This window comes from Pipistrellus hanaki (assembly GCF_964339955.1).
Source record: "Pipistrellus hanaki genome assembly, chromosome: 13".
Lineage (NCBI taxonomy): Eukaryota > Metazoa > Chordata > Mammalia > Chiroptera > Vespertilionidae > Pipistrellus > Pipistrellus hanaki.
Window position 1 is genome coordinate 30,497,667 of NC_140515.1, and position 16,270 is coordinate 30,513,936.

At 37.4% G+C, this 16,270-nt stretch overlaps 1 protein-coding gene across 14 annotated transcripts in view; it reads left to right on the forward strand.

Annotated features, from left to right (window-relative positions):
* TFDP2 (transcription factor Dp-2) overlaps positions 1-16,270 on the forward strand; it is a 116,297-nt gene that overhangs the window by 54,795 nt on the left and 45,232 nt on the right. For 3 of the 14 annotated variants that reach the window (XM_084902621.1, XM_084902624.1, XM_084902625.1), the window contains exon 1: positions 7,179-7,325. The exons of 6 other annotated variants lie outside the window; for them this stretch is intronic. In XM_084902621.1, the coding sequence (XP_084758747.1) occupies positions 7,295-7,325 (31 nt within the window). In that variant the 5' untranslated portion in view covers positions 7,179-7,294. Of the gene's footprint in view, positions 1-7,158; positions 7,326-7,615; positions 7,739-16,270 lie in introns of those variants that run through there. 5 more of the 14 variants (XM_084902613.1, XM_084902614.1, XM_084902616.1 and 2 more) reach the window with 3 other exon arrangements.

Sequence of the window (16,270 nt, forward strand, 5' to 3'; positions counted from 1 at the left end):
GTTTGGCTCAGTGGATAGAGCGTCGGCCTGTGGACGTCGAGGGCATGTACCTTGGTTGCGGGCACATCCCCAGTGCGGGGTGTTCCAGAGGCAGCAGATTGATGTTTCTAACTCTCTCCCTCTCCCTTCCTCTCTGTGAAAAATATAAAAAACAAAACAAAACATGAAGTAGGCAAAAGACTTAGACACCTCATCAAAGAATATATACATAAGGCAAATAAACATATGAAAGATAACTCACTATCATTTGTCATTAGGGAATTGCAAATTAAAACAATGAAATAGCACTAACAACTTTTAGAATGGCTAAAATCCTAAAAAGTTGACAGTGTCAAACAGCTGGCTGCCATACAGAGAATTCACAGGTGGTGGGAATGCAAAATGGTGCAGGCACTTTGGAAGACAGTTTGGTAGTTCCTTGTAAAGTCAAACAGTCTTCTAAAAGAAGTCCTCTGGCTCCCATTATTTATATGTTTACTTATAAATGTATAAACTTTATATATGTGATTAATCTCCCACATATAACCAATTTCCTATCTCTGCCACCCCCTAAGTGAACACTCTGCCCAAATTACTTCAACTCCCGCACTCGGTACCTTATAGAGAATGTCTCTCAAGCTTTTCTAGAACATTTACAGAAGGTAACCATAATAGAAAACAGACAAATTTCAATATTGTCCATAAAACAGAAATTTGGTAGGTCCTTATATCTGATCACATTGCAATAAAATGTGAAATTCATGCTAAAAGTATGCCTATCACTTCTTTCCCCAAATAGCTATCAAGTCAAAGCAGAAACTTCAACTGTAATGACTTAAAAATAACAAATTATTATATACACACGCACATATGAGATGCAGTCAAAATTGTGCACATGCTTTATTATTTTAAAGTGGAACTAAACATGCAATGAACTCACCTTCCAGAGTTAGGCAAAAATTAGAAAGAAGAGGAATAAAGTAAAAATAAAAACAAAATTGAATAAAGCCAGAAGATAGAAATATGGTAAAACTGAAAGAGCTGATAGTTTGATTGTAATAAGCAAAATCTAAGAAGTAATTTAGCGAAATGTTGGAAATATTAGCAACATTAGAGGAATATTAGAGAATTTTTTAAAATGATCAGATTATAGCAGTTAAGTTTGAAAATATTGCTGAAATAAATTATTGAGGGGGGGATATATATTACTAAGATTGGTTGTTTTTAAGTAGAAAACTTAAAAAGTCAAGTGTGTTGGAAGAAATAGAAAATGTCCAAAATATCACTTTAAAAGAGTCTCTATGTAAAAGAAATTGAAAATGTCAAAAAACATCACTTTAAAAGAGATTCTGCAGTTTTATGGGCAAGCTTTTTTTCCTGTTTCTATGAATAGATAATCCAGGCAATAAAACACTCAGAATATAAAACTAGAGGTTTCCAAGTACATGGAGCAAAACTGATAATAAAAATAATAAAAATCAACAGTACAGGAAGTTATTAACCAGTCTCACACTATAGAAGCAAAAACTTAAGTATTAGCCAATAAAATTAACATACTAAGAGAACTATATACCTTGAACCAAGTAGAATTTGTCTCAAGAAAGTAAATTGTTGACTTAATATCAATAAATTAACAATAATATGTTTACATAGGTAGGTCAAAGAACCATATTTTTGTCTGAAATACTTTTCATGTTATATTTATATATTTTTAATCCTCACCCAATAATTTGTTTTTATTGATTTTAGAGAGAGAGGGAGTGAGGGGAGAGAGAGCGAGACATTGATGTGAGAGAAACATAGATCGGCTGCCTCCCATACCTTCCCAAGCCAGCTAATGAATGTCTTCCTGGTATTTTAAGGCTTAGGATAAGAGAGAAGATCAGTGAAATCTATAAGACATAAAACTAATGACACACCGTTTTCCACCAAGTGAAGAATGCTGAATTATAGTGAGAGAGAATGATGCTGACATGAGAGAAACTCAGAGGCAACAGACAGACACAGTCCTGTCCACCTAGAGTTCTTAAGACCTACCTGCATCCCTGACTAGTAGTTTTCTAACTACTAGGTCATCCTTTACTACTAGTTATCTAACCCTTTCTTGTTTTTAAAATTATTTTAAATTTTTTGTTATAGTTAACACAATATTATATTAGTTTCAGATGTACACCCCATTGATTAGACATTATATAACTTCCTAAGTGATCATCCTAATAAATCTCATACCCCTCTGACACCATACATATGCTATTAGAATATTATTGACTATATCTCCTATGCTGTACTTTACATCCCCATGACTATTCTGCAGCTATCAATTTGTACTTCTTAATTCCTTTAACTTTCACCCATCCCCCCAACCACCCTCCCATCTGGTAACTGTCAAAATGTTCTCTATGAGTCTTACGGTTCTGCTTGTTCATTTATTTTATTATTTAGATTCAATTATTGATAGATATGTGTTTATTGTGATTTCATTCATATTTTTATCTTTTTTTTTTTTCCTTCTTGTCTGGAAAGCTCTTTATATGTCCTTTGATTCTAAATGATAACTTTGTTGGATAGAATAACCTTGCTTTTTATCATTTTGAATATTTCTTGCCAACCCCTTATGGCCTACAAAGTTTGTGTTGAGAAATCAGCTGACAGTCTTATGGGAGCACCCTTGTAGAAAACTAACTGCTTTTTTGTTGCTGTTTCTAAGATTCTCTCTTTGTCTTTCACCTTTTGGATTTGTAATTATGATGTGTCTTGGTGTGGGCCTCTTTGGGTTCATCTTGTTTGGGACTCTGCTTCCTGGACTTATATGTCTATTACCTTTACCAGGTTAGGGAAATTTTCTGTCATTATTCTTCCAAATAGATTTTCAATTTCTTATTTTCTCTTTCTCCTTCTGGCATCCCCGTGATGTGAATGTTGGTACACTTGAATTTGTCCCAGAGGCTCCTTACATTATCCTCATTTTTTAAAAATGCTTTTTTCTTTTTGCTGTTCTGATTGGGTACTGTTGATTCCTTCTAATGCATTATTCATTTCAGTTAGTGTATTCTTTATTTCTGACTGGTTGTTTTTTGTTTTTTGTTTTAAGATGTTTTTTATTGATTTTAGAAAGAGAGGAAGGGAGATGGAGGGAAAGATAGAAACATCTATCAGCTGCTTCCTGCAGGCGCCCTACTGAGGATCAAGCCTGCAACCCTGGCATGTTACTTGCCCAGGAATCGAACCAGTTTCCTCTTGGTTCATGGGACGATGCTCAATCCACTGAGTCACACCAGCGGGCCAGTGACTTGTTCTTTTTTTATGGTTTCCTAACCCTTTCCTGCATTCTGTGAACCAGTTGAGCCAACAAATTTCCTTTTAAGTCAAAGTAGTTTGAGTTGAATTTCTATCCCTTAAAACTAAATTAATACCTGAATTTGGATGAAGCGTTCTGACTCCAATGTTCTTTCTTTCTCAAATGTACCATATTCCTTCTCTAAAGCTGTTATTGTTTAGACCAGAGCTGTTTAATGGACTTTCTGCAATGATGGAAATGTTTTGTATCTGCAGTGTCCAATTCAGTAACTGTTAGCCATGTGTGACTATTGAGGTCTTAACGTGTCTAGTGCAACTGGGAAATTAAAATTCTAATCTAACTTTAATCAATTTAAATTTAAATACCCACATATGGCTAAGGCTATCAATATTTTTGATATTGTAGCTCTAGACATTGTGAGGACATTAGAAGTTGTATCTTTTATTTCTTTTGTTTCGTTTTTCAATCAGGGAAGTGGTGTGTTTAGGGAAACAAGAAAGACATTTTACTTGAAAAGGTGCATCTGTATAGGAAATCAACATGGCTAATTTCCGTTCCTTCCATAATATGGATGTGGTAGATAGTTTAGCAAATAAAAACTATTATTGTGCTATCATAGTGTCATTTCTGTCTATAGAATATAAGTGTATTTGTAAAATGTAGTTAATATTTGTTCAGGTTGCCAGGAAGCATAGCAAACTCTAGTCCAAATAAATTAGCATATAAATCTTCGGAGGAGAATGTTTAGCCCCCTTTGATGTTTTTCAGCTAATCAATCTTTGTAAATAAATTTTTCCTAAGTGGATTTTCTATGTAAGATTAAAGAAATATTATTTGAGAGGATCTACATAGGTGCATTGTATTTCCGCACAGTGTGTCATTCACATGAGGGGAACAAGTCTAAAAGAACACAGAAGGTAGTGATTATGCTGCCTGCCGAAAAAGGCTTAGGAATAGAGTGAAAAGCAGTGTGTGTGAAGAATTGGGACTAGGGAAAGGCTATTGGCAAGGAAGGCAAAGAGGGAGAAGGAAATATTTGAAAGACTAGAGTTAGGCTTAAGGTCAGATCCATGGAGCAGGTCAGTTTGTCTAGCTCAGTGTCTGGTGCTCAGTGCTTGGTGTTTGTTGAAGGAAAAAATGAATGATAGCTAGGGAAAAGAAGAATTGCTCTTGCAGGAACTATGGAATCCTACTTTGGCCCCGCCTTATTTTGTCTATACTTGAGCTCAGCCATCATATGTATTCCTGACCTTGAGTTGCTATTGGGGTTATTGTTAGAATATATACTAAATGTGTTACTATTATATTTAAACTTGTAATCATTGTTTAGCTCTGGGAGGGTTGGGGCGGAGTGAGGTGAGTGTATCTGAGTACTGGAAAGTTTAATTTCCTTCTCTGTTTTAAGAATGTAACAGATGCAATAGACTGAGGATCCTCAGATGGAAGGTGGTGTGTTGGGGGTGGGGTGGAGGGATGAGATCAACCAAAGAACTTATATGCATACTAGAGGCCCAGTGCATGAAATTTGTGCATGGTGGTGGGGGGGTGTCCCTCAGCCCAGCCTTCACCCTTTCCAATCTGGGATCCCTTGAGGGATGTCACCCACCGGGATCAGGCCTAAACAGGCGGTTGGACGTTCCTCTCACAATCCAAGACTGCTGGCTCCCAACCGCTCACCTGCCTGCCTGCCTGATTGCCCCTAACCACTTCTGCCTAACAGTCTGATCACCCCCTAACCAGTCCCCTGCCAGCCTGTTCGACGCCTAACTGCTCACCGGCTAGCCAGATTGCTCCTAACTGCCCCCCCCCTGCAGGCCTGGTTCCCCCCCCCCCCCCCAACTGCTCTCCCCTGCTCTCCTGGCCTCCTCCAACTGCCCTCCTCTGCCAGCCTGGTCACCTCTAACTGCCCTCCCTGCTTGCCTGATCACCCACAACTGCCCTTCCTTGCAGGCCTGGTCCCCCCCAACTACCCTCCCCTGCATGCCTGGTCCCCCCCAACTGACCTCCCCTGCAGGCCTGGTCCTCCCCAACTGTCCTCCCCTACAGGCCTGGGTCCCCAACTGCCCTCCCTTGTTGGCCTGATCTCCCCCAACTGCCCTCTTCTGCTGGTCTGGTCACCCCTAACTGCCCACAACTGCCCTCCCCTGCAGGCCATCTTGTGGTGGCCATCTTGTGTCCACATGGGGGCAGCCATCTTGTGTCTTGGAGTGACTGTCAATTTGCATATTATACCTTATTAAATAGGATAAGCATAACCCATGGACACAGACAATAGTAGGTTAAGGCCTGGGAGGAGATTGGAGTGGGGAGAAGAGAGGTCAAGGGGGAAAAAAGAAAGGGGACATCTATAATATTTTCAATAAAGATAAATTTAAATTTAAAAAACAAGGAAAAAACAAGTGCCTGATGGAAAAGAAAAAAAGAAAAGAATGTAACAGAGTAGGTATATAGCCCCTGGATATCCTGGCCTTGGTTAACATGCTGAGCACTTCGGGCTGATCTGATAAGTTAGAGGCATGCACTTATTTTTTGTGTAGTTTCTAGAAGGCAATCAAAATGACTAGAAGCAAGGTGGAGAGTTAAACATTTTTCATACGAGTATGTAAATGGATGTAAACATGTAAGATTTTAATACACAAAATTAATTCAGTGCTGTATAAAAAATGGTTAGGCATGCATCTTTTTTTATTCAAATGTCCTCTGAAGTCTGATAGCCCATAAAAACTTAGTGTATAGAATTTTAACCTATTCCTTTACTCACATATAGTGATTTCACATCTGATAGTGAAAGCAGATTTTTAGAATCTGAAAAAAATACAAAGCTATATATAGGTTGTGTCTTCCATTTTAAGTGAATATATATATATTTGCAACCCAATCTAATTTGCACCCTTAAGTGATATCATTTTCTATAGGTATGTAAGGGTAATTTGTGGTACATAGTCTGTTTGCAAAGAAAAGTTTGACTAAGAAAAGCCACTCTTTGATCTATTTCATTGAATATATGTTTGAGTGTCTAACAGGCACTGTTTTAGACTCTGGGAATATGGCACAATCCTCCTGGAGCAGATGGCAAGGCATACTGTCAGAGGGCATCATTCAAATTAGGTGGTAACTAACTAAGCAGAGGTGTCTTAGTCATCTAGGAGAGATGCACAGAGAGCTGGATATAAACTAATAAACTCACTAAAGCCAGGGTCTTTGTTTGGCTTTGTCTGTTGTGTTCACTGCTCTATCCCCAGAGCCCAGAATAGTGGTTGCTCATAATAAGCATTCAATATAAACATATATTGTTGATTGAAGAGCTTATTGTTTTGAATTTGTATAATCATAGACATATACTTAAGTGAAAATTTTTACATTTAGGTAGTTGAAAGTTTTATAATCTCAGTTACCTTATTTTTATGTTTTTTACCTACATTTTCTTTCTCCTTGTGCCCAGAAATCTGGAAGCAGGAAAAAAATTATTAATATTAATTATTAGTCTTATGGTAACCTGATATGGCAAAGGATAGATTTTGAAAGCACCTTAAGAGGGCATCCATCTTTTGTTTGGTTTTCTGCCCAGGAAAAACTGAGTAAAATGGTTAGGTCTGTATCTTTAATTAATCATTTAAAAACTAGGACAACATAATTGGGTTCTCTCTTGAGAAAATGGAGAAAGGTACTTAACCCTAGATATAAAGGTACTAACCTGAAAATGTTAGAACTTTGTGTGGGAAAGTGAAAAGAAAAAAAAAAAATTGAGCACAACTAAGCTGCTCTTTGTTGATATCAGAAATGGGCCTGTCATTCATTTTGGCATTGAAGCATAGCCTCCTATCTCAGGGGGCAGGACCAGGACTTTTTTTGTCCTCCCCAAAGAGCTGGACAGTTATTACAGGTTGAAAAGCCCTGACCAATTTTTCAAGAGTTTGCCCTCCCCCCACCCGAAACTCATGGTGTTTTTGCTCTGCTTTCAAGATGCGTTAAGGTCTCCTGCGTTTTGACTGCTTTGGAGCCAGCCAGTATCCTGACATGTACAATTCGAACTATGCAGGTTTCATGAGTAAGTTTAATCTTATTTTTTAGCTAGTTAAAATTCAGGTGCTTTTTAGAAAAACAGAGTTAGGCATTTTATTTCACTACTTTTATTTTAGGTATATTTTAAGTAGCCTTTACTTTAAAAAAAAAAAAAAACAGCAAGATTTTAACATTAAAATGTTACTTTTGCTCTAAGAGCTGTACTTTTCAATTTCTTCTGAAGTGTCTTTTGTATTAGATAAATACTATCTAATCTTCTGAAAGACAGTTAACTCACCAGTTTTCTTGAGCATCTTTTTAGTTTTACTAAGTATTTTAAATTGAGCTTCCTGAGCTCGATTGCTTATGTCTGACACAGTCTCAAGTTTCCAGTGAATGGTAACAAAGACTGTAGAGTGTTGTGGGTACTGCAGTGAGAGGCATGCTTCTTTAGACCAGGTAAGAGAGATCATTTTGTTTCTTACTGCTGGGTGAGTTTTTACAGCGCTCTTTTTATATTCTTTCAACTGCAGCAAAATTACATTGATAAGTAGCCAGGAGCACGCTGAATTCAAGACGTCCTTGCTTGTTGCAGACAGGAAAACTAGACTATGGGGGTTGCGGTTGAGGGGGAGGGGTAGAGTCAGCTTAGTTTATCACTCAGTTACTTAAATAAATCAATTAAAATGAGAAAATAATTCCGGAGCTCAGTTTTCTTCATTCAGGAACTAAGGAAGCAGTTGAGGAAATACATAATTTTTTAAAGGTACTTCATGGTTATCGCTTGTGAATGCTATTCAAATGATAATTTTTACTTTCATTTCTTTCCACTAGTTAATAAAATAAGCTTTGCCCGCAACTATGCACTTTTTTTCATTTATGAAAACTTTTAAATTGTCAACAGTAAAACATGTTTCCTCGGGATCCTTGGAATAAACCTGACACTTGAAAGAACATTTCAGCTTCTATAGCTGTTTCATTCTCTTTTTTTTCCCCCTCAGTACATTTTTCTTAAAAAGTATTTGTGCTTTGAAAATGTCAGCTGTATTCTAATGAAGCTCAGGCATTGTTTGCACATAAAGGAGCCGGTGCATTCCACAGCTTTATGGTTTATTATGAGGCTCAGTGTGAAAATGTGGGTGGCTCCATTTGCTATCTGCCTCTTGGGGTAGTGACTGCCATTATGTTAGTGTTGGATTGGCAAAGAATATATAACATGCAAGATCCTATGTGAGTCTGGATACTGTGAAGAAAATCTTAACCCTGAACAATGCCGAGGGAACCCGGAATGTGTGACAACTTGATTGAGTTGGTCACTTCAAAAACACTCTTGAAGTCTGCGTTTGAGTTACAATTAATATTCTACCAGTCACATCTCTTGTTTTTGGAAGTATATAGCATACTTTGAACTTTAATAAGGAAATCAGTGTTTCTGAGCAAACTATGACATTTTAAGTAGATGCAGTAAAATGTTGAATAATACATTTATTTGGAAAAAAGTTTTAAGCATAACTTAGTGTGGGTGGGGAGGGGGAGTGAGGAGGGGGAGGAGGTCAGGCAGAGAGCCTTTCTTTCAGTGAGGAAAGCTCTGGTGAAGAAAAAAAGCAACAGATGTTTCTTCTGTTACCATTGAGGCTGTTTCATTCAGAATTCACAGTAGCTGAAATGGGGAGGGGAGGTCATAAATCTGACTTAATCAGCGAATAAGTAAAACTTAGTTATTTAAATTTATTCTTTTATATTCAGGATTTGAGAATCAGTATAGGGTAACATATTCTGAATAACATACCTTTTGAAGAGGCTTCTTAAAATCTTAAACATTTATATGTGTAATAAATGGAAATGTGAGAAAGTTAATTTTAGTGCATAAAAAGTTCATTAAATCATGTTAGGGAAAAATCATTCTAAAATATGTAAGGAATACTGAAGTTGCAACAGTTTGTAATTGCACAATAGGTACTAAGGCTCAAAATGAAATTGCAGTATGAAACATCATTTGTGTATAGTGGTATATCATTTTATCTTCAATAAGAAGCATGAGGCTTATTCCAGAAGGTCTTTGAATCTTCTCTGTGGGAGAAATATTTTTTAAGTTTATTTGAAATGATGAGTTCCAGTTTGCCTCTAAAAAGAAAGACCATAAGCTTAGATTTGGTTGTTAATGGAAAGAGTGGAAGAGGGAACGGTTTTTCTGCTCACAAGAGTGGGAAAGAAGAACTTGGAAGCTGTATGCATGCCATGAGAGCTGTAAAGAAATCTATCCTGAATTTGTGGGATAAATAACAAGTCACATAAAAACCTTTCCTTTTACTACTGACATGAAGAGAAGTTCTGTGCTCCTGGGAAGTATGCTTTAACACGCATTACAACTTTATGCAGTTTTTTAAAAGTTACCTCTTGTAAAACGAGCGTGCCAGATCTTTCACGTATTAGGCGCTGATTAAAAATTTGACATACTACGCTACACTGAAAGTAGTAAAAATATGTACTAGTAATAGCCAAAAAATTATTTGAGCCATTTATGTATGGAGCAAATAGTAAATGGTTTTCTAAATGTTTAATTGGTCTAAGGAGAAGACTGGAAAACATATTAATATATTCAAGGAGATTATTAAAATTTTCTCTTGCTCTTGACTAGGACCTGTGGTCTACCCTGAAGATTTTCTTTGCTTTACATGATAATGACAGAAGTTAGAGATTTTGAAGCTTTTCAGGTCATTGTTTTAATTAAGATTGAGATTCTAGCCCTAGCCGGTTTGGCTCAGTAGATAGAGCCTTGGCCTGTGGACTCAAGGGTCCCGGGTCCATTTCCAGTCAAGGGCACATGGCTGGGCTTTGGGCTCAATCCCCAGTGGGGGGTGTGGGTGATTTTCTCTCATCATAGATGTTTCTATCACTCTCTCCCTATCCCTTCCTCTCCGAAATCAATAAAGATATCTTAAAATTTTTTTTAATTCTATGAAATATTTTTAAAAAATGATTGAAATTCTAAAATTGATGTAAGTACATTTTGCTTTTTAAAGGAATAGCATTATTTAACAATTGAGGATTTTTTTTTCCTTTTTAAGATAAGTAAAACAACTTACTTGGAGTTTAAAGTGGATGTATGAACTATAGATTTGACTAACATATGAAAAAAAAAAAAAAATATATATATATATATATATATATATATATATATATATATATATATATAACTTTGATGGAATAGACAGCCTTAAAAAAAAAAAAGTTGGTGCCCCCTCCATGGGACTGAAAACTGTGGCAGCATCATAGATTGTAGTTATAAAAAACAGATGTCACTTTTAAAAAATGGGTGTCACTTATGATTATAAATGTAGGCATGAGTTACTTAACAAGGAAGACAGTATCAGCCACAATAATGCAGAAATCGCTGAGACTATTGACCCTTCAAATTAAGAGGAATGTACTGAAAGGTTTCTGGAATAAGGTGTACCTGTGGTTCTTCCCTTATATATGAATTCTTTAGCACAAAACTGAGATCTGGGGAATCTGAGCCTTTCCTACTTATTGGTCTCCAAGTCAGAATACCGAGAGAGTGACGGATGTAGATATTCTCTCTACTGTACATATGTGTGTGCAATTAGAAACAATCTCTGGGAAGATTTGTCTGATGCCTATGGTTTTTTTTTTAAAAAAGAAAACTTTTATTCAGGAGCAGGTAAAATAGTATGTGTACTGTGCTTTACGTATATGTTTAAGTATACTAACTCCATTGTATGAAGGGGTCCAAGAACCTATCATGTAATAGAATTATTTTTTTCTACCAGATTTCAGACAGCCATTTATGAAATGAACTTTTTTGGATCTTGACTCTAAAGCTAGAGATCATCAACAGGGAGGCTTTGTTTTAGGCATTTTGCTCACTTGTGTCGCAGAGTTTGATAACTTGGCAATTTATCTGACAAAAATACGATGAGACTGTTACCTGAGCATTTACTGTGTGCTAGGTAGACTCAGCAGAGGTTTACAAAATCTTTTAATGGGTAAAATTTTAATACAAAAGATTTTGTTGACATTGATGTCTAACTTTAAGATTTCTTGCTTCACTTGGCTGGTATGACTCACGCACTGAAGGAAAACGGGTTGGATTCCTAATCAAGGGCAAATACCTGGGTTTCAGGTTCAGTCCCCTAACCCTGATTGGTGTCCTTCCCTCCCCCCTCCCTCTCTCTCCCTCTTCCTGTCCCCCTCTCTCCCTTCCCTCCTATTCCTCCCCCCCTCGCCCTTTTCCCCCTTCCCCTCCCTCTCTCTTTTCTTTTCCCCCTCCTCTCCCCTTCCCTCTCCCTTCCTCTCTTCAACCCTTTCTAAAAAATATCCTTAGGCAAGAATTATCAAAACAAAAAAAAAAGTAATTTCAGTAATAGCTCTCAAGTGGAGCACGTTGAAATAACAGTATTGATAACCTGCAATTCTGAATGAGCTACTTAGTATAGTATTATGGAATGCAACGATTCCCTTCTTTAATTTGCTAAGGAATAGAAAGAACTGCTTTAAAACTCTTAATTCATAGTTCTTAGGTCTTTCTGAGTTTGTGTCTTAAAGTTTTAAATTTATTTTAAGAACAGAACTTTTAAATTTTAGATCTGTCTGCAGTCTTTGGCACCTTTTATAAATATTAGAAAAATATGTCTCTTGACTGTAAATTTAAAATGATTTCTTAGTTAGCACTGTCTGGGGCGGGGTGCCATTTCAGAGGATTGTGGGCTTCTTCGTGCGGCTTTCCAATGAAGAGCCCCTGGGTATTCTAATACTCAGAAATTCTGATCCTTGTGGTTGCACCCAGCTGCCTTGATCTGCTCCAGCCGCCCAGTGGCTGTTGGTATAAGATAAAACGCTCTGCTTTCCGCTCACTCTCAGTTACTGGGCATGCAAACAGTGTCTGTGTGCCATCTGGTGGGTGTACCCGCTGTGGTGACAGTGCTAAAAGTAGTGGTTGAAAACAGGTTAGACATTGCAAAGATAAAACATTTACAAAAAAGAGACGGAAGAAATGAGGGTCACTCAGCCCTCTCTCTTTTTAACATGAAAACAGAGATAAGTGTAGTAGAAAGAATCTACTTATACTCCATTATTTCCTTCACCTGAATAAAGAGAAAAACTTGAAAAACAGTCTTTCCCAATCTTGTGTGATCATACGAATCATCTGCGGCATTTGTTAATAAAACACATCCCACCTAGTTTCAGATTCTTTAGGTGTCAAGTGGAATTCAGGAATGTGTGTTTTGAATAAGAGGGTCACTACCCTCTCTAACTTCCCTCACACACGGAGCATTTTATACCCAGATACATTTGGGAAGAATTGCTGTGATGAATTGGAATAACCAAGTTTGAGGCCATATGGTAAATGTAGTCAATTATTAATAAGAAGATACATTGTTCCAAAATGGGGAATTATAATTAAGCAGGTGAAAAAGGAATGAGAACATTAAGAATTAAAAGGTTTCCTTGACTTAGCAAGTTAATAGAATAAGGACAAAATAACATGCTTTAACAAAAGATAAAGAAACCAGTGAAATAACAGTAGGACCAAATTTGTAGATGAGACAAATGCTTTTGGATGGACATTTTAAAAAGATTGAAAGGGAAAGGTCCCATCAAAGGAACCTAGTGAGAGTGGATTGAATGATTTCTAAGATGTTTTAGCTTTGAGGTTTGATGAATTAAATGAAAGCAAATAAAATAGCCCAGATACCAGAGCTTGAATTAAGGAGTTCCTTTAAGAAATGAAGAGGTGCTGTTTAAATCCTGGCTTGTGGGAAGATGGAGGAAGAATTTTTATTCTCCTTTCAAATGGAAAAACCCAGAGCATTTATGGTTCTGTATAGCAGATAAAGAAGGAGCTTGCTAATAATCATCTTAAAAGATGTCCTCTAAGTCAAAATGCTTATCAAAGCCACGATAATAGATTTAATCCCCCAGGGAAAGTATGTGGGAAAGTACTCATTTAGGAGTATACCCTTAGGGCTAGAGCTATTTCTGGTTATGGCCCTTTCTAGAATCCTTTCTTTGGTTTCGGGAACATTCCGGTTAGGTGGTGCCTGGGAGGAATCCTAAAAGCCCTCATTCTGACAGCTGCAGAAACAGCCAGGCTCTTGCTTCCATGCCTATGACCTGTAGGAATGTGTGTTCAGATCTTCTGTCCTTTTAGAGCAGTGTTTCCCAAACTTTTGACATATGTGTACCCCTTCTATAATTTTCGTAACGCTGAGTACCCCTCGTACTCATGAGAACGTAGAATTAGGCGCAGCTAAGCACGGTGCAGTGCATATCCCCACCAAACTCCGGTGCAACGCGTACCCCCACCAAACGCTTCCCGTACCCCTGGGGGTACGCGTACCACACTTTGGGAAACACTGTTTTAGAGGATGTTTGATCTCTATTTTGGAACCAAATACAGAGAGGGATGTTCTGGAGGTCGGTCACCCATTTAACCATTATACTTAAGAGAGGTTATGAACTTTTATCTTCTATTTCTCACTCCTCTCATTTATAGCAATATTGTGGTCACCCGAAGTTAAAAAGTTTGGTACTGGTGATGGCCTTTAGATTTACTCTTAGGAAGTTTGGTGAATATGATTGAATACAAATGCAATAAAATACAACATAACAGGGTTAAAATGTGCAGATCGGTAATGCACGTTATAGTTATACCAAAAGCTACCTATAAATAGAGTAAAAACTTAAAAATTTGAATATGTTTAATTATAAAAATGAAGGCAGTCAGAGTAACTACAAGGTTTATTTATTTACCTTTAATCCTGACCTCCACATTATACATGGATATGCTATTTTACTTACAGGTCTGGTATTTCTAGTTAGATATGTTATCTTTTTACATTAAGCATGAGTTATTAATACATGTTTCATTTATAAGATAATGCTGTTGATCTGTGGGGCCTGAGTATTTTCTAAATAAAGATGATAGCCATCTCCTGAGCCATCCATGTTATTTCTCCCTAGTCCACTGTCTTCCGTGACAGATACTGCCTTCTAGGTGGCTGGCTGAAGGTTGTGGGATCTTTTCTCTCTGCAAAGTGAATTAGCCTATTCCAGAACCAGTCTGTGACTTGATCTATTTGAAGTGAATCGATAGTCCTTTACAAACAGGTTTCATAAGTGGTTAAAAGGAAATGTTCATCTAGTGGAAATGTTAATCACTAGTGAATAAAGCATGTGGTGCTGTCACATAAACAGCAGATCAGTGGAGCAGAATAGAAAGGTAATCAATTGACCCAAATAAGTAAAAAGATCAAGGTTGCATTTGGTATCACATTATAGATTATTAAAAGTAGCCATCTGGCCCTAGCCAGTTTGGCTCAGTGGATAGTGCATCGGCCTGCAGACCAAAGAATCCTGGGTTCGATACCGGTCAAGGGCATGTACCTCAGTTGCAGGATTCTCTCCAGCCTGGGCCCTGGTCAGGGCTCATGCATGAGGCAACCAATTGATGTGTTTCTCTCACATCGATGTTTCTCTCTGTCTTTCCCTCTCTTTTCCTCTCTCCCTAAAAATCAATGGAAAAATATCCTCGAGTGAGGATTGACAACAACAAAAAGTAGCCATCTGGAAAAAAGAAAATCGGAACTTGCACTTCTCACATCAAATAATTTCAGATGGATCAAGCATGTGAAATTTTAAATGAAGGCATTTAAATATTAGAAGAAAACATGGGGAATATTTTATATCATCTTAGCATATAACTATTGAGAACTAATTTAAAAAACAGCATATTCAACTGGAAATACCAAACCTGGAGGCAAGTAAAATATGCATAGCATGTTCATGTACAATGGACATCTCTAGGGTATAGAGGAATGATAAATTTTGTAGTTACTCTGACTTCCTTTATTTTTTATGTTTAAATATAGGCCTCTTTATGTATGCTATAAGTCATAAAAGGAACGAGCTATAAAATTAACTGCATTTTTTAAATGTGCAAAGAAAATCATATATAAAAAAGCAAAAGACAAAGGTCAAATTGGTAAAAATAATTGCAGCATGTGTAACAAAAAATATACTTATTCCTTCAATATATAAAGAGGGTCTATTAGTAAAAAAAAAAAAAAAAAAAATCACTAACAGCCAATAGAAAGATGGGCATAATTCTCAGGAAGGAAAATTTAGATGGCTTTTAAACAAGTCAGCCTTATTCATAATAATAAAACCAAAATAGTAAAATAGCATCTACTATTTTTAACATAAAAATTAACCTAAAAATCCCTGTAGGATCGGGCCTAAATGGGCAGTCGGACATCCCTCGAGGGGTCCCAGATTGGAGAGGGTGCAGGCTGGGCTGCAGGCACTGTCCTCCCCCTGAATGAATTTCTTGCACTGGGCCTCTAGTAATTTCATAAGCAAGTAAGTATAAATGTGTTAATAAGAGATAAGTACAGGCCTACCTCGTTTTATTGTGCTTCACAGATGTTGCATTTTTCACAAATTGAAGGCAAGACCCTCCACCAGCAGAAAGGTTATGACTCACTTTATTATGATACTCTATTGCGGTGATTTGGAATGAGCCCTCAATATCTCTGAGGTATGCCTGTACTCTGGTGAAAAAATCATAGTAAATTAAGAAGTGCTGATACAGGCTGGTCAGAAATCTCTGCAGCAGTGATGACTGAGCAGAGACTTGAAGGAAGCTGGGGAATACAGCACAGCTTGGCACACGTAGAGGTATCTGGGGGAAGAAAGTTTTAGGCAGAGGAAACTAAGAACAGAGGTCATAAACCATAAATTTGCTTGGCATGTCTCGAGGAATAGCCAAGAAGTCTGAATGTAGTGGGATGAAGTAGGGAGAGATGGACGGGTGATGAGGTCAGAAAGGAGCGGTACAGGTAGCATAGGGTTCGGCTCTGTAAAGCTGTGACAGTACACTGACAGATGCAAGGCCAGCTGGGATGTTTTGAAGATAGTTGCTGCACATAGCAGAATTACTCTGACTGCTGGGTGGGGGTAGGACAGTGT